This window comes from Macaca thibetana, chromosome 8, assembly GCF_024542745.1.
Source record: "Macaca thibetana thibetana isolate TM-01 chromosome 8, ASM2454274v1, whole genome shotgun sequence".
NCBI classification, from domain to species: Eukaryota; Metazoa; Chordata; class Mammalia; order Primates; family Cercopithecidae; genus Macaca; species Macaca thibetana.
In genome coordinates this window covers 114,529,498-114,554,385 of record NC_065585.1, presented here as the reverse complement: position 1 = coordinate 114,554,385, position 24,888 = coordinate 114,529,498, and the positions used below count along the sequence as shown (strand labels likewise).

At 35.7% G+C, this 24,888-nt stretch overlaps 1 protein-coding gene across 11 annotated transcripts in view; it reads left to right on the top strand.

Moving 5' to 3' along the window:
- Positions 1–24,888, top strand: part of HMBOX1 (homeobox containing 1) — a 176,300-nt gene that overhangs the window by 85,313 nt on the left and 66,099 nt on the right. For all 11 annotated transcript variants that reach the window (XM_050802525.1, XM_050802524.1, XM_050802520.1 and 8 more), the window contains exon 4: positions 5,002–5,087. In XM_050802525.1, the coding sequence (XP_050658482.1) occupies positions 5,002–5,087 (86 nt within the window). The remainder of the gene's footprint in view (positions 1–5,001; positions 5,088–24,888) is intronic.

Sequence of the window (24,888 nt, the reverse complement as noted above, 5' to 3'; positions counted from 1 at the left end):
GCTTAAATCTATTTGAGAATAAAAATTTAAAGCTGTTTTATAAATTATCTAGATTGGGCTTTCCATTTTACAACCTTTTTTCTCCAACTACAGAATTGTTCATTCATTGAACAAATTAAGCTCTATTATATGCAAACCCCATAAATGAATAAGGCACAATCTTTGTGCTAAAGGACTAAGGACTTTACAGCATAGTAGGAGAGATAAGACAAGATTAGAAACAACCATAATACAGAACAGCATGTAATATATTAGCATGTGAGTAGTAGTATTGAAATGTTAAAGTTAGCCATTGCAAGAAGATACCTTTTTTAGCTGTGAAGATCAGGGAGAACTTCTTTGAATAGATGACAGTTAAATTGTGTCTTAGTAAAAGGGGATTCCACAAAGAGGCATTACTGATGAATTCATCCAGATATTAAGAAAGGTCTGTAAGTAACAGTGAAAGTTTAGCAAATTATAAAAATAATGGCAATGGAGGGTGGGAAGGAAGAATTTCATCCTGGCGTGGAAATCACCAGATGAATCTAGCATGGCAATGATTTCAAAATGGAAGTAGGAGGCAATGACATGGACTTGAACTGGTTAGCTACAAGTCAGGTGGGTATCTTATCTTGAAGTAAGTAAGCTGTGGAATGAAAGACAAGATCAGCCTGCTCTTCACTTTAATTCCATAAGACTTGAGGCATAGAAATCTTGAAGAGTATGAGATTTTATAAGAGAGGAAGGAGGGGATTTATTCTTTTTAAGGAGGATGTAAAATTGCAGATGAAGAGAGGAAGTGAGGGGTGGGAGAAGATGAGATAATTAGATTTAGAGTAAATGAAGTTTTTACACTAACAAAGTGGTGATTCTTAGATTACAATGAGGACAATAGGAGTAGCAGGTCCTTGAAGGCTGAATGAGGAGAGAATGAGGGAAGGAGGTGATGTCAAAGTTTGAACAACAAAGCTAACCCACTAGAATGGAACTTTTAAAAATATTTAAGAGAATTGGACACAATGAAAATAGAATGTGTTTAGTATTTTGAAAATACCTAGTGAAACCAACTAAATGACACATCACTGCTTGTGTATAGAATTCTTTTAATGCCACCTTAAAGTACCTGGTACAGATGTTTACTTCGGTCTTATATGATTACAGCAGATCATTTGTTTCTTTTTTTCTTGGGAACCTTTCTGAAGTTTTATAAAATAATAGTCAATGTTTAGTATTTTTACAATTTCAAAAAAAATTTTGCAATGAATTTTTGATTCTATGTATTACAGACATATGTATACACACAATATTTAATTTCATTGCTAGGAGACAAATTTTAAAAGCCTTGTGAAGGGAGTATTGATGCTTTTTGTTGTTGTTGTTGTTAGATGGAGTCCCACTTTGTTGCCCAGTGGCGCAATCTTGGCTCACTGCAGCATCCACCTCCTGGTTTCAAGCAATTCTCATGTCTCAGACTCCCAAGTAACTGGGATTACAGGAGTGAGCCACTGTACCTGGCCAATGCTTTTATTTTATCAGATGATACAGCCAGGGCCCAGCTTTGTTAAATGTCTTGCCCTTGCACACCCTTATCTTTTAAGTCTTTTCTTTTGCTTTTTGAAAAAGCTCTCTGGTAAAGCAGTAAAGAGTTTTTTCTTTTTTTTTTTTTTGAGATGGAGTCTCGCTCTGTTACCGAGGTTGGAGTGCAGTGGCACGTTTTTGGCTCACTACAACCTCCGCCTCTGGGGTTCAAGCAATTCTCCTGCCTCCGCCTCCTGAGTAGCTGGTATTACAGGCACATGCCACCACACCTATTTGTTAAATATTTTTTTTAACTATTTGTTTAAATTTAACTATTTGTTAAATATTTTTGGTAGAGACGAGGTCTCACCATGTTGGCCAGGCTGATCTTGAACTCCTGACCTCAAATGATCCGCCTGCCTCAGCCTCCCAGAGTCCTGGGATTACAGGCGTGACCCACCGTGTCTGTCTATTTCTATGTTTTTAAACATTATTGATACTTAGAAACTTGTCAAATATCTAAAAATGAAAATTGCTACTGTTTGACATATTTTTGGGATTCCTTCTGTCTTGTGCAGTCCTTAATAATATCATGCTGCAAGGCTGTGAATAATTTACAAACTGGATATTTCCTATTTCAGTAATTGAGTGTTATCTCTTCTGTATGATTTAGTGTCTAAATGAATTTGATTTGAAATAAATTGATTTAAATATCAATGTAAATTAGTCAAAAAACCTATTTAATTCTTTCCTCCACAAAGGTACATTTTTTAATTTAACCTGAAAAAATATTTTTTTAAATTCAGCTTCATTTTCCTAGAAGATCATTCTATATATAGAAATGCAATACTTTATTTAAAAATTTTCAGATTAATTTTATAGTTATATTAGAAACCAAATGATTTGTTTTGTTTATATAAGCCAATTGAAATAGTGCTGAAGTTATCTCTTGCACACTGATTATCGATGCACATTTGAAAGCTTTTGTTCTACATTACCTGCATTTTAGTCAGCAATTATTTTGTTTGACTTTAAAATATATTTATTTGTACGTTTTTCTTTTTTGTATACACAATTTTTAAATAAAATGTGAATGCGTGTTTTTCAAAGAAATATTTCAGGCTGGGCGCAGTGGCTCACGCCTGTAATCCCAGCACTTTGGGAGGCTGAGATGGGTGGATCACGAGGTCAGAAGATCGAGACCATCCTGGCTAACATAGTGAAACCCCATCTCTACTAAAAATACACACACACACACACACACACACACACACAAAATTAGCCTGGCGTAATGGCGGACACCTGTAGTCCCAGTGAGTTGGGAGGCTGAGGCAGGAGGATGGCGTGAACCCAGGAGGCGGAGCTTGCAGTGAGCTGAGATTGTGCCACTGCACTCCAGCCTGGGCGATTGAGCGAGACTGTCTCCAAAAAAAAAAAAAGAAATATTTCAAATATAGACAGGCATTTTGGGAAGAATCTAACCAGAATCTAGATCAGTATGAGAAAATTTAAATACTGCATTAGGTAGCTGATTATTTTTTTCCTTTAAGAATATTTTTGGTTAGGATTTCCAACTGATAAATCAGCAGTATACTATAGAGCTACAGATTGGAAACTCACCACTATCACCTCTCTGTTTTTTTCCAGAATTCCCCAAAGGGAGCATGGTCTTACAACAGAGCATGTAACAACTACTCATCAGGGAGCTAAAATCCCTCATCCAAGTTAAATCACAACTCACTGTTTTTGGATAGGATACTTAAGTTCCTCCAAATAGTCTACAGAGAAATGTGAACCCCTAAAAAGAGTTTGTGGTTCTTTCACAAAACAATTATTAAGGTTTTGTGATCCTTTGTCTCAGATCAAGGGTCAGCAAACTTCTTCTCTAAAGGACTAGAGAGTAAAAATTTTAGACTTTGTGGCCAAGAGGCAAATTTAAGGATATAATGAAGAGACATAGGCTGGGTGCGGTTGCTCACACCTGTATTACCAGCACTTTGGGAGGCCAAGGCAGGAAGATCACTTGAGGTTAGGAATTCAAGACCAACCTGGCCAACCAACATGGTGAAACCCTGACTCTACTAAAAATACAAAAATTAGCCGGGTGTGGTGCTGCATGCCTGTAACCCCAGCTACTCAGAAGGCTGCAGGAGAATTGCTTGCGCCCGGGAGGTGGAGGTTGCAGTGAGCCGAGATCATGCCACTGCACTGCAGCCTGGGCAACAGAGTGAGATTCCGTCTCAATTAAAAAAAAAAAAGGATATCATGTAGAGCCACATACAAGACAGAAAACAAACAGCCACAAATTTTTATTGACAAAAGTCAATACAGAATAATAATAATTGGGTAGAGTTTTTAAAAATATAGGCCTACTAGTCAGAAGAGTGAAATTGCAAGGGGAGGGATAATATTTTGCTTAGTTTGTGTTTATCGTTTGCATTTTCTGTCATCAAATCAATTGCAAATGTCCATCTCTGAAAATGATCCTTAGCTCACAGGTTGTGTAAAAATAGGTGGCAGGCTAGAATTAGCCCATAGGCCGTAATTTGCTGACCCCTGTGTTAGATAAGAAGTTACCTCTAAACAGAAACCACTGCTCTATTTATGTAATCCTTTTGAAGATAAAGCATTGAAAGAGAGATTGGTCAGTTTTAAGGGTTTAACTATAATTTTTGTTTATTAATTCTTGTTCTGGTGAAATAACAGAAGTCTTGCCACTCATTGTCATTTTTGTGGATGTCTGGTCTTTTGAGAATTTGTTGAGTCTTTAAGTAAAAATTTGGAACAAGCATTTTAGTGGAGGAAAAATGAGGTCTATAATGTATTCCCAAGGACACAGAATATTGTGTAGTTTTAAGTATTCTTATATATAATACAAAATGAATAAATGCCTTTTTAATACTAAAACTTTATATTCAACCGATTCCACTTTTTTTGTTTATACAGGAAAAGAAGTTAAAGGGCAAGCCTTTCTTCAAATGGCTAACATTTTTACAGTTGTGGGAACGATGATTTCTTTTTCCTTAATCATTTTAAAGGTTTTTAAATGAACATTGTTCATGCAGTTGTGTAGTTAACATGCAAGCCCACAGTCTGCTCACAACTGAATTTGTTGTTGTTGCTCTTTATTTTTCTAGGATTTCTGTCTCTGTAAGATACATTCATTCCCCAGTAATGAAACTTTGTATATACCATATGACAGCCTTGTTCCTAATATGAATTATACAGAGCATGCGATTAACCATCCTCTGGTATGAGACTTATATCTGTTATGATCTTCAGTAAAGCGTCTGTCTGATGGTGTGATGTTTTAGGACTTGAATATTTGGTGTTTCTTGGTTCATTGTAATTTCATATTTTCACACAAGTTTGGTCTGTTTACCCTTTATTTTTGTGTCCTTTCTGTGTTCTCCCCACCTCTCTGGTTCACCTTTCTTTTAGCAAAGATGAGGATTTCTACCTTCAACATACATTGTTGGTCTTGTCTTCTGTTTTTGTTAGGAGGGACAGCAGTGTGATAAAAGAGGAAATCAAAGCCTTTCTTGCCAATCGGAGGATTTCCCAAGCAGTTGTTGCACAGGTAACAGGTAAGAGCTGAAGAGCCCTTTATTCTGGAATCATGTCTAGTCTCTGCCTTCTGGTGCAGATGTTGGAATAATGCTTGCATTTCTGCATTGCAGTGCAGATCTGTCAACTTAGGCATAATTATGTATGCCTGTGATTTAAAACCCATTGTCTCCAATATCACTGAACTTCTCTAGTGATTTTTTTTGACTTGTGCTAGTAAACTTTATAGCATTTGTAATAAGCACAAAATTCCCTATTTTGTGGCTAAAAAAGGTTCCTATAGTTTGCTTTTGATTGTAACAGAGCGTATGACACATGCACATCCAACTGCTTTCTATACTATATATTTTTAAAAGCTTTGTAGTCCTCCAAGTATAATCCCTGATTATACATACAGTTAAAAAAATGATTCATGAGGGTAAAGAAAGTTGTTTTTTAAACCACTTTTGCATATGTAAAAGCATTCCTTGAAACATTACTGAGAAGAGTTACCATTGTCTTCTCTTTGTTCTTTATATCCCATCCCATTCTCCACCCCCACCCAAGCCCCATCCTTAGTATGTGGTGTATTTTGTCATTCTCTATTCAGATTGCATTTTTTAATGAAGTTCTTAAATTTGGGGGCAGATGTCTTTTGTTTGTTAATGTGTGAACTTCCTTTCTTAGATCTCAGTGATTTATAAGATCCTTAAAAAATTAACTGGGCCTTAGTCATTAGAAGAACCGGACACTCTTTCAAGTACATTTTGTAGTTGCAACGTTGTTATACTTTGTATATTGATAGATATAAAAATTAATTCTCCCCTCCTTTTATTAACATTCTACTAGCTGGCTATGTGAATTTGGGCTTTTTAACCTCTGTGCCTCCGTTTTCTTCCTTCTACAATGAAATACTTGGATCTGATCTTCAACAATAACTTACGATTTAAAAATATTATTTCTGTTCTCCAGACCATGATACATATTGGAACTAATTTACCTAAAAGGTTGTTACTGGCCATTAATTTTGTTAAAAATGAAACTCCAGAGTTTAGAAGTCTTACATTTCATCCCAAGTATCTAAGGTCAGCCAATCTTTTATAGTGTGTGTGTGTGTGTTTAATATATTACACTAGTAATATATTTTTATAAACGACACTTTTGTTTATGGTAAAATACTTTAATTAAAGGTATCCTTCGGTGTAGAAGTCTTATACCAAAGGATAGTGTGTTAGTTTAGTTGTTGTAGTATTTAGGTGTTTTTCTATAGGATATTTAAAATATGTTGTTAACCTTTATCTTCAAGGACCAAGTTATGGTGCTTAATGCAATGTAAGGACAAGTCAAGCAGGTTTTAGTGAAACTCACTGATTTGGACTTTGAAAAGATGAAATGTTGTCTTTCAGTACTTATATTTCAGCCTCCATTACTAGAAGCAATAGTATCTTCCAGTTTGCCAGCCTAAAACTAAAAAGACAAAATTTTAGTGTTACAGGTAGCATTGCAATGTTGATTTTTTTTTTTTTCAGGTAGAAGCATTTCTTAGTGTATTGAATTCCCTGAATCTTGAATCATTTAGGACTTTTAAAATAGTAGCTTTGAAACCCATCCAACCTTAGTTAATACAAATCATAGTAACATACCTTTAAAAAGCATTTCTTGAACATATCTAAAGGCATTGGATAAACCATAATGGGTTAAACATGATGCATTAAATATAGTATTGCTTTTTTGGAAAGGGAAACTGAAAGATATGTTTTCCCATCTTGCTCTTCAAAATATAGTACATGGAACAGCGTTTTTGGCATCACCTGGGAGCTTGTTAGAATTGTAGAAATACTGAATACTGCTCTAAATGTGCTGAAACATAATTTACATTTTAACCACAAGCCCAGGTGATTTCAGTTTGAGAAATGCTATTCTAGGAGACTGGTAAACTTTACTGACTTTAACTTCAGTGGATTGGCATTGTTTAACATTACCTCACTCAGTAATGGTCATCATGATGCCATCCCCTGTTTTTATTTTTGTTTTTTTTTGTTTGTTTTTGGTTTTGTTTGAGACAGGGTCTTGCTCTGTTCCCGAGGCTGGAGTGCAGTGGCCGGTGATCATGGCTCACTGCAGCATCCACCTCCTAGGCTCCAGTGATCTTCCCATATCAGCCTCCTGAGTAGCTGGTACTACAGTTGTGCACCAACACACCTGGCTAATTTTTATTTTTCATTTTTTCTTTTTTTTGAGATGGAGTCTTGCTCTGTCACCCAGGCTAGAGTGCAGTGGTGTGATCTCAGCTCACTGCAACCTCCGCCTCCTAGGTTCAAGTGATTCTCCTGCCTCAGCCTCCCAAGTACCTGGGATTACAGGCGCCCACTACCATGCCTGGCTATTTTTTGTGTTTTTAGTGTAGGTAGGGTTTCACCATATTGGCCAGGCTGGTGTTGAACTCCTGAGCTCAGGTGATCCACCCACTTCGGCCTACCAAAGTGCTATGATTACAGACATGAGCCACCGTGCCCAGCCTATTTTTTACTTTCTGTAGAGATGAGGTTTCACCATGTTGCTCAGGCTGGTCTTGATCTCCTGGGATTACAGGTATGAGCCACCACACCCGACCATCATCTTCTGTTTTTGCAAGCAAGAACTGAAAATACAGTTACACATTTATTATCTATTGTACCACATGGACCTTTCTTTTGCTGCCATAACTATGAGATTTGGTGGTGTTACAAACTTATTTCCCCCTTTCAGCCTCACCCCAACTTGTTCTTCCTCCTCTTCATTTCTACTCCAAAAGCTTGGGTTCCTCTTCCCTTGATCAGATATCTTTTGATGATTCTCCATTGTCTAAAAAATGAAATTTCTTGTAATCTGACTCCAGTCTTCTCTTTTGTTGCCATCCTCTATTCAGTATGCCCCCAGCTGAATTTCACTATTTGCCATTCCCAGAATTCTGCTCAGTTGGATGCATCCGAAGTTTTGTTTGTGCCAAAGATATCTTTCACCTCCTCATCCCAGCCTTATGAATTTCTGTTTATCAAGATTATCTCAGTTGTTACCCTCATTTTAACTTCTAGACCAATTTAGTCCTTGCAGACCTCTCCTTTTTTCTGAAATGAATTACACATAGTTCATCACCCTGAGGTTTAGTACTCATTTTAGTTATGCATTTTAGAGCAGTGTTCTTCAAGAGTGACCTTTCCTTACACAAAGAGTCTAGCATTGTGCATGTACTCTGAACATTCCATGTTTATCTAGCCACCTTATAGTATAAGAGGAGAACTGGTGATGCTGACACAAGCTATACATGTGAAAATTTGTCCAGTGTGACTTTCTTCAGTTGTGTGCCCTCTCCAAAAATAATAATTCATTTGCTCGACAAATGCTGTGTGAATTTTTGCCGTTAAGGAACTTGCATTTTTCCTTTATCTACTTCAGTTGTTTATATCAGGCCTGGGGAATGAGGATGATTGATAACCATATTGGTTCGTTGTCCTATTGGTCAATTTACTGAACTCCTATGTTTTTTGTGTATTATTGTGTTAACATTTTTTTACCCAGACTGCCCAGCCATCAAGCTAAACTCAGGGGCAAGGCTTCTCATTGCAGAGAAGAGATCCAGCTAGAGAATAGTGAGGCGGTAGAACTGAATAAAGCCTTGTCCTCGTAATTGGTCCACTTAGGTTAGAGTGAACCTGAGTATGGAAGCCTTCTGGTCACCTAGAGCTCACTCCCTGCAGTACCTCATCAGTGTATATACATATTTTTTTGTCTTTAAACAAATTAGTCAAGTGTATCTTCAAAGAATATGTACCTAATGAAATCTACCTTAAGGTTTAGGATGTGGTTATCCTGAATCTTATAACAAGTTATCTTAAAAAGATTTAAGTTCAACTCTAATATGTGAAATAAGTCAACCTTGAGATAAAAATGAGAACGAGTGGTGCATAACAAAAGAAAATGCTAAATAAAAAGTGTAATGAGGTGCAAAATTATAACACATGTGCTTGTTCCAGAAACAAATACAGAAGTTTCTTTTTATAGATTCAGAGGATTTCTATAATAAGATAAACAAGAAGTTCATGGGTGGGGTCTGTATAAATAATATCCTACTGATAGGAAAAATGACAGTATAAACAGGATATAATAACAGTGCCTGCTGAATTCCCAGCATGTTATTTGTAGCTTCTTTCACAGTCGCAGCTGTTCCCACCAAGGGTGGATTTTTACCTCTGTAAGAGGTCAGCCAAGATTCTAAATTCTCACTAACAATGGTGGGTTGGTAAGCATAGTCTTTGCTTTAGTAATAAGCACATGTATTCTCTATTCACTTTCAGGGTAAAGTGTTTTCTTAGGCTGTTTAAGAATGCTTAAAAATAGTTTTTTTAAATGACCTTTGGGGAAAAAAAATCAAGCATGCAGAATAAATGAGTAAATGGGCAGAGCCTGATGAGCGCTTATCAGCCAAAGAAATATACTAATTTGATGCATCTCCTCTGAAGAAATACACAGAAGAAAAAAACAGCGCCTCAGAATTTTAAGAAATTTACCATAATTTTATTTTCTTAAAATGTAGTATAATGAAGAAGTAACAGAATCTCAATGTTCTGGTCTTTCTGCCATAAAATAGCCTTGTGACCCAGAGTCTCATTTTCCTTATTTATAAGATAAAAGACTTTGACTAAATAGTTTCTTTCTTAGGTCCATTTGAACTGGCTGCTCTAACGAAATACCATGAACTGGGTGGCTTATAAGCAACTGAAATTTATTTCTCACATTTCTGGAGGCTGGGAAGTCCAGAATCAAGCCAGATTCAGTGTCTGGTGAGAGCCTGCTTTCTGACTTACAGACCATGCCATCTCATTGTGTTCTCACATAGTGGCAGGGGGAAAGGGTCTCTCTTGGGCCTCTTTTATTGGGGGACTAATTCTGGTTCATAAGGATTCAACTCATATGACCTAATCACCTCCCAAAGATCCCACCTCCTAAAATCTTGGAAGTAACAATTTCAACAAGTAGGAATTTTAGAGGGACATAAACATTCAACCATAGCAGCTTCTATATATCTTTTCTAGCTGTCAAATTCTATTGTTTTTAAGTTGTAAATGCATTTTATCAGATGTGCATCTTACCTGTACCTAGTGATTCTCATTCCCAAAACATAAGAATTTGTGTAAGACAAGTTCTGAACTGGTTTTACAAATGTTCCAACTGTACTCAGATCAATTCCTTTTTAACTTATCTCTAAAATATGGGATAAAACCACTGCATATTCTATTTAATTATAGCAAAAAAATTTTTACAAAGGTAAAGAATTAAGTTCCCTAATCAGAGAACTTAAGATCAGACATTAAAAATCAACTAAAGTTTCAGTATATTAAAAACAACAACCACCACCACTTCATTTTCTACAGTAGTTTTAGGTTCACAGCTGCCTTCCATACATCCCCCTGACCCACTATCACCATCCAGCACCAGAGTGGTACCTTTGTTAATGCCAGTGAACCTACATTACACGTCATTGTCACCCAAAGTTCATAGTTTATATTGGTTTTGCACATTCTGTGGTTTTTGGACAAATGTTTAATGACATGTATCCACCATTGTAGTATCACACAGAGTTGTTCCACTGCCCAAAACATTCTCTGTGCTTTTGCCTGTTCGTCCCCTCCTCCCCTCAACTCCTGGCAACCTTTTTATTGTTTCCCTAGTTTCGCCTTCCAGAATGTCATATAGTTGGAGTCATACAGTGTGGAGCTTCAGATTGGCTTCTTTCACATAGTAATACACATTTCACGTTCCTCCCTGTCTCTTCATGGTTTAATAGCTCATGTCCTTTTAGCACTGAATAATATTCCATTGTCTGGATGTACCACAGTTTCTCTATTCACCTACTGGATGGCATCTTGGTTGCTTCCAAGGTTTGGCAATTATGAATAAAGCTGCTATAAACAAGTGGAATTTCTATCTATATTAGTAAAGCAATGCTGGTAGACTATAAGTCACAGACTGTGGAATTGTCCTATTATAATACAACCAGAAATAATTATCTTGCTCATTTAACAAGATTTTATGAATTTCTGCCTAATGGATTTTACCAGTTTTATGTGGATCTCCAATTTGAAGGCTATCACCTATTTACAGAATGGGTGGGCTTCTACATGAAAGATGTAATTCTCTCTCCAAATGGAAGAGGTTTAGAATTTTTCTTTTTGTTAGCAGAAACCTTCTTTTCAAATCTTCTCTGAATGTACTTCATTCACTCATGTTATAATTGTTTTCGCAGAGTGCATGTTGGGATTTTCTTTTGTTTTGCAGCCTTGGGGGAATAGGAACAGATGTTATTCCATGGTTCAAAAAATTCTTACTTTTTAATCTCATTTCCTTCTGTCTTCTTTAATTTTTTGGAAAACTATTTTCTTATAAACATAACACATGAAGTTACTCTTTTTTCCCTCATAGGAAAAAACCAGCCTTTTCTACATCTAAATGCCCATATTTTCTCACTTTGTTGACAGCTAAGTGAGGAACTGTAGTGAAAATAATTTTGGAGGATATTTTTTGTTGTTTGAAAATCAGTTCTGTACAGTTATTGAAATTCATTGTCCTGCCAGGGCTTCGATCATCTCAGATACAATGCTAGGAAGACTCATTGTCAGGTATAAAATGGCATCTCTTTCACCTGTATATAAAGGAGAAACTGTATTTTTAAAAACACTACCCTACCACAGGCCCTGACAATGACTTATAAAGGTTAGGCACAGATGTGGTTTTTCCCTCATTCAGTAATTACCATTTTTGTTTCTCTCCAGTTCTTGTTTCCTAAGATTATGGGGAAAAGCCTGTACTTAGATACAATGTTCCTTTGATTGTTGTGTGAAATATTTCTTGCCTAATGTAATTTAAAAATTGTTATATTAAATATGTTAATTGTTAAATATACAGGAATAAATGACAAAAAGAGGAAGTGATACCCAAGTAAGAAAGTCAGAAGGTATCTGTGTGTGATAAAATAGCAAAACCTTAGATTCAGCTGTAGTCTGTCAGTCTTAAACGGTGGCTCAAGCCTGTAATCCCAGCACTTTGGGAGGCCGAGACGGGCGGATCACGAGGTCAGGAGATCGACACCATCCTGGCTAACACGGTGAAACCCCGTCTTTACTAAAAAATACAAAAAACTAGCTGGGCGAAGTGGCGGGCGCCTGTAGTCCCAGCTACTCGGGAGGCTAAGGCAGGAGAATAGCGTGAACCCGGGAGGCGGAGTTTGCAGTGAGCTGAGATCTGGCCACTGCACTCCAGCCTGGGCGACAGAGCGAGACTCCGTCTCAAAAAAAAAAAAAAACAGTTTTACTCAGAGTGAGACCTTAAATCAAGGTGCTGCAAATAGTTTTGTCGGGAAGATGTAATACTATATTTAGTGTTACTAAATCTACTTAAGTAAGGAACTGACGCTGGCACTAACTAAACTACAGCTGAGAGCCTTGATACCTGAGAGGCCTATAAAATTTTGAAGCAGTGTTTCAAATTATTTTGGCTTAGAAGAAAAGTTTCTAATATCAGAATGTGTCAACTTCAGCTAAATTTGACTATATCATTTGATTCTCACAAAATAAACTTGGAGATATGCAGGGGAAATTGTTTTTTTCTTTGTTTTTATCACCTTTAAGATAAAATTTACCTAAGAGTATAGGTTTCTGAGTTGTACCAAACTTATACAGTAGTATAATCATTACCAAATTCAAGATATGAGTATTTCAGTATTCCAAGAAGTTGTCTCATGCATCTTTGCAGTCAAATACTGTTATCCCACCCCCAGTCCCTGGCAACCATTCATCTGTATTCCTTCACTATTGATTTGACTTTTCTAGAATTTCATGTCAGTGGAATCATAAAAAACATACCTTTTATGTCTCCAACTTCTTTCATTTAGCATGATGCTTTTAAGATTTGTGAGTGTTCTTACATGTTTCAGTCATTATGCCTTTTGAATGCTGAATACTAATCCATTGAATGGATATAACAAAATTAGTTTACCCATTAGTCAGTAGATGGACATTTGGATTGTTTCCAGGGCCTGACTATTTTGAAATAAGCTGCTATGAACATTTTGTGTACAAGTTTTTGTGTTGGATTATGTTTTTATTTTCTATGGGTAAATACCCAGGAGTGGGATTGTGGGGTTGTTGGTAAATATACATTTAACTTTTTGAGAAACTGCCAAACTGTTTTCCGGTGTGGCTCCACCATTTTGTCTTCCCACCAGCAAAGAATGAGGTCTTACTGCTCTGCATTCTCTTCAGTGCTTGGTGTTTGTGCTTCTCTGTGAGTTTAGTCATTCTAGTGCAGTTATAATGATATCTCACTCTAGTTTTATTTCGCATTTTTCTAATGACTAATTATGTTGAGCATCTTTTTATATGATCATTTGTTATTCATGTATCTTCTTGGGTGAGATGTCTGTCAAATCTTTTGTCTATTATTTTTTGCCTTATTTATTATTATCTTTTGCCTTATTTATTATAAGAGCTCTTTGTATATTCTGGGTACAAGTCCTTAAATATACAGATATACATATTTTCTAGTCTAAGGCTTGCGTTTTCATTTTCTTAATATCTTTCAAAGAGCAAATGTTTTAAATTTTTATGAAGTTATGTTTATCCTTTTTTTTCTTTTGTGGGATCTTGCTTTTTGTGTTCTAAGAAAATTTGCTTAAACAGGGCCGGGCGCCGTGTCTCACGCCTATAATCCCAGCACTTTGGGAGGCTGAGGCGGGCGAATCACAGGAGGTCGGGAGTTTGAGACCAGCCTAACCAACATGGTGAAACCCCGTCTCTACTAAAAATACAAAATTAGCCAGGCGTGGTGGTGCTTGCCTATAATCCCAGCTACTCGGGAGGCTGAGGCAGGAGAATTGCTTGAACCAGGGAGGCGGAGGCTACGGTGAGCTGCGCCATTGCACTCTAGCCTCGGCAACAAGAGTGAAACTCTGTCTCAGGAAAAAAAAAAAAAAAAAAAAGGAAAATTTGCTTAAACAAAGTCTCAAAGATTTCCTCATGTTTTCCTTTGTAAGTTTTATAATTTTAGCTCTTACATTAGGTCTGTGGACCATTTAAAGTTAATTTTTGTATTGAGATAAGGCTTGAGGCATTTTTTATTTTCTTATGGAGATCCAGTTGTTGGAACATCATTTTTTGAAAAGTCTAGTCTTTCCCCATTTGATTACTTTGTTATCTTTGTGGAAACTTAGTTGGACATCCATGCAAGGTCTGTTTCTGGGCTTTGTATTCTGTTCTGTCAATCTTTATTTGTATACCAATACAAACTGTAGATTATTATAAGTCTTGAAAGCAGAAAGTGTAATTCTCCCAATGTTGTTTTTCCTTTTCAAGATCACTATTGACTTTATAGGTCTTTTGTATTTTTATATACATTTTAAAACTAGCTTTCAGTTTCTACAAAAAGCACATCTGTAGTGAGATTGGGATTATGTTGAATATATAGCTCAATCTGACATTAGGAATTTCATCTTAATCATATCAAGTCTCAATCTATGAACACAGTTTGATACTTCTCCACTTGTTTAGGTCTTTTTTATTTTCTCTTAACCATTTTAGTGGTTTTCAGTGTACACGTCTTGTACACATTAAATTCCTCTCTAAATATTTTATATTTTTGTTGCTATTATATTGGTATTATTTTTAATTTCGGTGCCCACTTCCTTGTTTCTTGTATCATAGATCAATTGTTTTTATTATATTGACCCGTGAACTTGCTTAACTCATTTATTTGTTCGAGTAGCTTTAAAAGATTTTTTTTGTTTAGGATTTTCTATACAATCATGTTATCTGTGAATAGAGATAATTTTACTTCTTCCTTTTCAATATGTCTTTCTTCTTTCTTTGTTCTTTTTCCCCTTTATTGAACTAGGACTTACAGGTCAATCTTGAATAGAGTGACAAAAGCAGACATCCTTACCTTGTTCCCAATCTTAGGGAGAAAACATTCAGTCTTTCACTGTTAAGTATGATCTTAGCTGTAAGTTTTTCATAGTTGCCCTTTACCAAGATTCCTTTCAAGGAAAGTTCTATTTATAATTTTTAATAGTTCTTACCATGATGGATGTTGTATTTTATCAAATGCTTTTCCTGAATCTTTTGAGATGACCATATGGTTTTTCTTGCTTAGTCTTGTTAATATGGTAAATCACATTGACTTATATTCTGGGAAAAGCCCCATTCAGTTATATTATCCATTTTACATTATTTCATTTAATTTGGTGATATTAAGAATTGTCACATCTGTGTTCATGAGGGACATTATTCTGGGTTTATGTTTTACTTCCTATGTTCTTTCTATTCTTTTTTTTTTTTTTTTTTTTTGAGACGATGTCTTACTCTGTCTCCCAGGGAGTGGCGCAATCTCGGCTCACTGCAACTTCTGCCCCGGGTTCAAGCAGTTCTCCTGTCTCAGCCTCTGGAGGGGATTATAGGTGTCTGCAACCACGCCTGGCTAATTTTTGTATTTTTATTAGAGGCAGGGATTCAACATGTTGGCCAGGCTGGTCCCGAGTTCCTGACCGCAAGTGATCTGCCCACCTCGGCCTCCCAAAGTGCTGGGATTACAGGCGTGAGCCACTGTGCCCGGCCACTTTCTAGTCTTACAATGTCCTTATATAGTTTTGTTATCATAATAACATTGGCCTCATGAGATAAGTTGGGAAGTGGTCCATTCTCTTGTATTTTCCAGAAGCATTTGTGTAGAATTGGTATTATTTCTTTCTTAAATGTCTTTGCAAATGTGCCTTTTTTTTATTATAGTGAATATCTTACACTGGTCATAATTTACTAACTGGATCTTAGGGCTTGTGCCCTGTACTCAAGTCAGCAGAATAGAATATAGAACAGTAGAGATTATTGGGTCCTTAATATTTGAAAGATTGCCAGCACTTTTCTACATGATTTTACTCATGGCAGGAATATTTTTCTCTTGCCAGTTGCCTAAAATAACAGATTTACTAACCACAAACCAAATTAAATTAGCTTTGAATAAGCAGTGGCCCTTCCCTTATGTCCTTGTGATGCCTGAGTAAAGAACATAGTTTTTACTTGCTATGCTATGAGATTTTGCTCCCTATAGTAGTTTTAAAAATATTGAGTGGCCTGTCACTAGATCTCCCAAACAGATCCATGAACACCATCTTGCTTTTGAACATGTTGATTTTAAAGTACAAGTCCTAATATTGCCCCAAGCTTATCATTGTTCTTGATGAGAAATGTAGTCCAGGATTCTTAGAAACTTTCTTAATGTGATCTTTCATTTAATGTTCTGAGTCATTTTAAGAACTAGAATATGCTATTTTCTTAAAAGTGCTTTTTTCTCCCTTGACAGTTTTAAACATACTGTCTTTTGCTTCCAAGCCCTTCCATTGCTGAACAGTTTTTGCAGGACATTTTATTACCAGTTTGTCTTGATTTTTCTAGGAGATAAAAAAGAGTCTTTGAAATGCTTGAGTGCTGTGTGTTAAAATAATTACTATCATGCATAAGAAATAATAATAAGAAATCTCTTAAGCCATTGTTTAGCCACATTGTTTTTAGTCTTCAGCTTTATCATTAAGCTGAATCCCCATCAGTATCTAGCTGTCCAAGTGACTTATAGATGGCCAGGGGTTCTGCTTTTTACTAGCCTGCACCCTCTTAGCTAACCCTCTTTTTTTGGGGGGGGTTTTTATTTTTAGCTATAACTTGTTTAACACCATCAGGTGTTAGATGTCATGCTAACTGTTTTATATACTTGAGAAGCAGGTGTTAACTTCCTCAGTTACAAATGAGAAAACCCAGGCTTAAGGGGATTGACTCATTTGCCAATAGTCATGCAGTTAATTGCTGTTTGTTTTGCCACACAGCCACTGTTCTTTACATAGCAATTTGGTATACAGAGAAAATGTACTGCCATGGTCAAGGGCACTTTGTTGATGGACTGCCTGGCTTCAAAAATCTGATTTCCATCCCTTACTTATTATGTAACTTTGGCCAAATTACTTAAGCCTCAGTTTCTCCTCTTCTAGAAAATAGAAAGAATAACAACAGTACCTACCTAAACGGATTCTTGAGTGGATTAAATGAGTTAGTTTTGGTAAAGTTTCAAATGGCATATAGTAAATGCCATAGAAGTTTTTCTGTTATTATCGTTAACCATTATAATTGCTTAATTTTCAGCAGGCAATCATTTTTCATTCATGTCTCTCCAGTTAGACTTTCCTAAAGCTAAGTTTCCTGAGACTAAATATGTTAACCATAATTTTTATAGCTTTGGGCCACTTGATAATGAACTTTTGAACAATAAATTTACTTTTTATATTACAAAATATACTCATGTGGTTCAAACTTCAGAAGTACCCTTAGAAGAGTATACAATGCTGGCTGGGTGAGGTGGCTTACTCCTGTAATCCCAACACTCTGGGAATCCAAGGGAGGGGGGATCACGAGGTCAGGAGTCCAAGACCAGTCTGGTCAACATAGTGAAACCCCATCTCTACTAAAAATGCAAAAAATTAGCTGGGTGTAGTGGTATGTGCCTGTACTCCCAGCTACTCAGGAGACTGAGGCAGAAGAACCGCATGAACCTGGGAGGTGGAGGTTGCAGCGAGCCCAGATCCTGCCGTTGCACTCCAGCCCAGGCAACAGTGCAAGACTACGTCTCAAAAAAAAAAAAAAAAGAAGAGTATGCAATGCTAAATCTCCTTTCTCCTCTGTTTCTCAGCCATATCCCCTTCCCGGATGAGACTAATGTTAACAGTTTCTTCAGAAATTTTATTCGTTTATTAGCAAATAAGTATGTCCATTGTCCTTTTGTGCCAAATGAACACCTAGGTTTTTTTTAACTTGGAAATTGTTCCATGTCGGTATATAAGAGTATTATCAGTATTTTCGGAAAGAACATAGTATACCATCTTCTAGATACATAAATTTCAACTATTAATAGTTGGCAATTAAGTAACTATTTTAAACTATTTTTTGCCTTTATTCCACACAAAATAGACACTACTTATGTAACAAATTAAATAAGGTATATTTTGATAAAGATTTAGATAAGATTTCAATTTGATGATGTATTATTCTTTAAGATATACATACTTTTGTATGAGTAGGATTTTTTAAAGTTTTGACTGTGTAATTTAGGAATTTATCCTATAGAAATATTTGCTTATGTCTAGAATGATGACAGTAGAAGAATATTTATTGCAGCATATCGTATGATAACAAAATGCTATAAATAACCTACATGTCCACTAGTAGAGGCTAGCTAGGTAAATTATAGTACATCTATACTATGGAGTACTATTTGCCCATAAAAGAATAAAGCAGCTCTGAATGTCTCCAGTGGAATGAAGAAGGGGATAGGTTGTAAGGTATGGATGGAAGATGACTTATTTTTGTTCCTTTTGGATTTTGTACTCCATGTATAAGTTCTGTATTTAAAAAAAATTCCAGCACCAATTTTAAAAACAAATATTATGTCACAGACTCAACAATAATCTCTACTGGCCAAATTCAACCCCAGGGTTACCAGTTTGTTCATTGTGCTCTCTGATACCAATGAGAATCATAACAGGATTTTGTTGTTTTTGTCAACATGAATCTAAAGTTTATCTTTAAGAAAAAACTACATAAGAATAACTTAGAGATTGTTTAAAAAGAACAGGGGAAGGCCAGGCATAGTGGCTCACACCTGAAATCCCAGTACTTTGGGAGACCAAGGTGAATGGATTACTTGAGGTCAGGATTCAGGACTAGCCTGGCCAACATGATGAAACCTGTCTCTACTAAAAGTACAAAAGTTAGCCAGGTGTGGTGGTGCATGCCTATAATCCCAGTTATTCGGGAGACTGAGGAAGGAGAATCATTTGAATCCAGGAGGTGGAGGCTGCAGTTAGCCAAGATTGCACTACTGTACTCCAGCCTGGGCGACAGAGTCAGACTCCGTCACAAAAAAAGAAAAAAAGGGGGGGGGGTTGTGGGGGGAAGAGTTGGCCACATTTGCCCTACCAGATATTAAAATACGCTACATAAAGTTAGAGTAAGTAAAACAGAGTCATTTTATTGTCAGATAAATATATCAGTTGTACAGGATAGAGTTCATTAATAGATCCTTGGAGATGAGCAAATTTAGCTTAAATAAAGGAAGCCCTTAAAATCTGTAAGGAAATAATGTTTTTCCATTGATTGTTTGAAAATGAAAAAATAAATATAGATACCAACATTATACTGGAAGCAAAAATCAGTTTTCATACAGAATAAAGAACTAAACGAATATACTTTTTAAAGCTGGAGAAAAGATTCTACACTACTGTTAAAAGAAAATAATGAATATTTTTATTATTTTGGGATAGAAAAGGCTTTCCTAAGCAATACATAAGACCCAAAAAATAAAATTGTATGGGTTTAACTGCATAAAAATTTTAAGCATATATCCAGTAAAAGATACTGTAAAGATTCACATTGACAGATATTTGTAGCATTATAGAGCAAAAGATTGGTATCTATGATGGTATCTCAAAAGAGCTCTTACAGGTTATTGTGAAAAACGACAAGTAACCTAATGAAAAATTTGTAAAGAGTAGCAGTGTGTAACTTACGCAAGACAAAATATAAATGGCCAATAAACATGAAAAGATGTAAAGCATCATCTTAGAATATTAAATAAGAACAATTTAATTGCAAGAGATCGGGGGGATTTTTGCCCATTAAATCAGCAAACTTTAGAAGATTGAGGGATATCAGTGGTCCACTTCTGTCCATCAAAACCCAGCAAAGACAATAAAACAAAAATAGAAGAAAAACTAGTGAAGCAGTAGCTAGAACCTTAAAACACAGACCAAGTCAAATAAGAATTCTGGATCAAAACAGAGGAAAATGGTGGGAAATCTTGCGTAGATACAGTCTAACATAGAAACCCATACCCATCAACTGTAATTCCTAATCCCCCAGTCCTCCAAGCCCTGGTATGCACTAATTTACTTTCTGTCTCTGTAGATACAGCTACAGACAAACTTCCGGACATTTCATAAGATTGAATCACACACTACTTAAACTTTTGTGATGGTCTTCCTTTTACTTAGCATAATGTTTTTAAGATGCACACATGTTATAGCATGCATCAGTAGTTCATTCCTTTCCATAACTGAATAATATATCGTTATATGCATATACTGTATTTTATTTATTCATCAGTTGGTGGACATGTGGATTGTTTCATTGGCTATTGTCAGTAATAATGCTGCTATGAACATTTGTAGATAAGTTTTCGAGTGGACAGATTCTCTGGGAAATGTGCCTAGGAATAGAACTGCTGGGTCACATGGTAATTCTGTGTTTAATGTTTTGAAGAACTGCCAAAACTCTTTTCCGTTTTATAAAACCATCACCAATGTATGACATTTCCAATTTCTTCACATACTCACCAACACTTTATGATAGCTATCCTAGTGGATATGAAGTGGTATGTCTCTCATTGTAGTTTTGATTTGCTGTAGTTTTGATTTAGTGAGTAATGCACTTTTCACATGCATCTTGGTCATTTAGGTATGTTTTTTGGAAAAATGTCTAGCCAAATCCTTTGTCCATTTTAAAAATTGGGTTATTTGGCTGGGTGCGGTGGCTCACGCCTGTAATCCCAGCACTTCGGGAGGCCAAGGCGGGTGGATCACTAGGTCAGGAGATCGAGATCATCCTGGCTAACACGGTGAAACCCCGTCTCTACTAAAAAAAAAATACAAAACATTAACCGGGCATGGTGGCACACGCCTGTAGTCCCAGCTACTCGGAAGGCTAAGGCAGGAGAATGGCATGAACCCGGGAGGCAAAGATTGCAGTGAGCTGAGATCGTGCCACTGTACCCCAGCCTGGGTGACAGAGTGAGACTCTGTCTCAAAAAAAAAAAAAAAAAAAAAAAAAAAATTGGATTATTCATCTTTTTATACTCTTTATATTGAAGTGTTAAGAGTTCTTTATATAGGTTTATATAATATATTGAAGTGTTGAGTTCTTTATATAAGTTCATATATAAATTGAGTTCTTTAAGTTCATGTAAAAGTTCATGTATAAGTTGAATTCTTTATATAAGTTCACGTATACACACACATATACATGAACTTATATCTGGCAAGTCGCTTATCAGATGTATCCCTTAGCAGATATGGTGTTTGCACATATTTTCTCCCATGTTTTTGGGTTGTCTTTTCACATTCTTGGCCAACATGATGAAACCCGTCTCTACTAAAAATACGAAAATTAGCTGGGTGTGGTGGCGCATGTCTGTAATCCCAGCTGTTTGGTAGGCTGAGGAAGGAGAATCATTTGAACCCAGCAGGTGGACGCTGGGTTGTCTTTTCACATTCTTGATAGTGTTCTTTAAAGCACACAAGTTTTTAGTTTTGATGAAGTATATATTGTTTTGTTGTTTTGTTTTTGCTTTTAGTATCATAGCTAAGAAAACATTGCCTATTCCCAAATCATGCAGATTTGCATTTGTGTTTTCTTCTAAGAGTTTTATACTTTTAGCTCTTACGTTTACATCTTTGATCCACTTTGAGTTACTTTTTATATATGATGTGAGGAAGGGATGTGAACATTCTATTAATGTGGATATCCACTTGTGCCATGTATTTTATTCTTTTTGATGCTGTTGTAAGTAGAACTGTTTTCTGAATTTTATTTTTGGATTGTTTATTGTTAATGGATAGAAATAAGGTTTATTTTGTATATTGATCTTATATTCTGCAACCACGCTGAACTCATTCGTTAGTTCTAATAGGGGTGTGTGTGTTTTGTTTGTGTATTCCTTTGGATTTTTTACATGCAAAATTATGTATCTGCAAGTAGAAGTAGTTCTACTTTTTCCTTTCCAATCTGGATGCCTTTTCTTTCTTTATCTTGCCTTCTAGCTAGAACCTCTAATACAATGTATAACAGAAGTGGCAAGAGCAAACATCCTTGTCTTATTCCTGATCTTAGGGAAAGTGTTCAGTCTTTCCGCATTACGTATGTCAGCTGTTGTTTGTTCATAGATACATATCAGTGTAGGGAAGTTTGCTTCTATTCTTAGTTTTTTATATCATGAAAGGTTGGATTTCGTCATGTTTTTCTGTGTCTATTAAAATAGTTATGTGGATTTTGTCATTTATTTATGTGACTGTATTACATTGATTTTCGTTTGTTGAGTAAACGTTGCTATCCTGGGATAAATCCCACCTGGTCATAGTTTATAATCCTTTATATTTATATGTGTTGTTGGATTCAGTTTCCTAGCATTTTGTTGAGGATTTTTACATCTGCATACGTAAGGGACATTAATCTGTAGTTTTTTTTGAGACTGGGTCTCACTCTGTCGCCCAAGCTACAATGCAGTGGCACCATCAGGGCTCACTACAGCCTTGACCTCCTGGGCTCAAGTGATCCTTCCACCTCAGCCTCACAAGTAGCTGGGGAGTACAGGTGTGTGCCATCATGCCTTGCTAATTTTAAAATTTTATTTTGCAGAGATGGGGTCTTCCTGTGTTGCCCAGGCTGGTCTTGAACTCCTGGCCTCAAGTGATCCTCCCTCCTTGGCCTCCTAAAGTGTTGGGATTACAGGTGTCAGCCACCATGCCCAGCCTGTCTGTAGTTTTCCTGTGGTGTCTTTGTCTGATTTTGATATTAGGATAATACTGCCTCATGGAATTGAGTCAGAAGTGTTTTTTTCCTTTTTTATTTTTATAGAAGCGTTTGTGAAGAGTTGTTAATAGGTGTATGTGCGTTAATTATTTTTTATATGTGTGGTAGAATTTACCAGTAAAGCATTCTGGCTTTTCTTTGCGGGAAGATGTTTGACTATGAATTCAGTATCTTTATTTGCTATATAGCTCTATTCAGATTTTCTGGGCCTTGAGTCAGCTTTAGTAGTTTTTTCCTACAATTATGTTCGTTTCATCTAGATTATGTAATTTGTTGGCATATAGTTGTTTATATAATCCTTGTTGATCTATGTATTTGTTCTGCCTATTATTGAAAATGGTATATTGATATCTCCAACTATTATTGTTGAATTATCTCTTTCTGTCTTCAGTTCTGTCAGTTTTTGCTCTATGCACTTTAGGGCTCTGTTGTTTGGTATATATACATTTATAGTTATATCTTCCTCGTTAATTGAGCCTTTTATTATGTCTTTTTTTTTCTAGTAACAAGTTTTATCTTAAGGTCTGTTTTGTCTTACATTAATATTTAACTGTCACTCAAGTTCTCATTTGGTTATTTTTATATGATGTATCTTTTTCCATTCTTTTACTTTCAATCTGAAATGTCTCTCTTATAGACAGCATACAGTTGGATTGGGTTTCTGCCAATCTCTGTCTTCTTATTGGAGTTTTTAATCTATTTAAATTTAATTTAATTATGATAAGGAAGGATTTATATCTGCCATTTTGCAATTTGTTTTCTATATGTGTTTCATCTTTTTGTTCCTCTGTTTGATTACTTTCTCTTTTGTGTTAAAAATATTGTTTTCTCATGTACAATTTGAAATCCCTTGTTATTTCTTTTGCTATATTTTTAGAGTTATTTTCTCAGTCATTGCCCTGGAGATTACCATTAACATCTTAATTTATGACAACTTAATTAATACCAACTTAATTTTAATAGTATAAAAAAACTTTTCTCCTATAATAGGTTCATTTTGTCTTATAAATTACATTTATATATTGTGTGTCCATCAACTTAGATTATAATTATTGCATTATATAGTTTCCTTGTATAAATAAAGCAGGAAAAGGAGTTATAGACACAAAATATTTAGTTATACTCTCATTTATATTTACCTACTTAGTTACCTTTACCATCACTATTTCTTCAGGTGTATTTGAGTTACTGCTTAATGTCCTTTCCTTTCAGCCTGAAGACCTCCCTTTAGTATTTCTTACAGGGCACATCTGCTGAGAGCATATTTTCTGTAATTTTCCTCATCTGAAAATGTCTTAATGTCTCCTTCCCATGGTTTCTGATGAGAAATTAGCTGTTTATCATATTGAGCATTGCGTGTATGTAATGAGTCACTTCTCTCTTGTCACTTCCAGATTTTTCTCTTGGTCTTTGGTTTTCAATAATTTATGATGTGTCTAGGTATGGATTTCTTTGAGTTAACCCTACTTGAATATCATTGAGCTTTTTAGATGTGTGCATTAATGTTTTTCATCAAATTTGGGAAGTTTTGGTCACTATTTTTTCAAAATATTCCTCACTTTTGTCTCTCTGTTTCTTCTGGGATTCCCAGTATGTGTATGTTAGTAAGCCTAATGGTATCCCATAGGTTTTTGAGCTTTTGTTCCATTTTCTTCATTCTTTTTTTCTTTCTGTTCCTTATAATAGATCATATCCATTGACCTGTCTTCAAGTTTGCTGATTATTTCTTCTTCCAGTTCATATCTACCGTTGAGTCCTTTTAGATAATTTTTCGTTTCATTTTTTATACTTTTCAATGCCAAGATTTCTATTTGGTTCTTGTAATTTTTGTCTGTTTATTGATATTCTGTGTTTGGTAAGGCATTTTTCTCATACTTTCCTTAGTTCCTGAGACATGTTTCTTTTGATTCTTTTAGTCTTTAAAATGGTTAATTTAAATCTTTGTCTATTAAGTTCACTGTCTGGATTTCTTCTAGGACACTTCTTATTGACTGCATCTACTGTGTATGAGCCATACTTTCTTGTTTCTTTGCATGTCTCGTAAGTTTTGTTTTAAAACCTGGAAATTCTAAGTAATGTGGAAACTGGAAATCAGATTCCTTCCTCCCTTGGATTTATTATTACTGTTGTT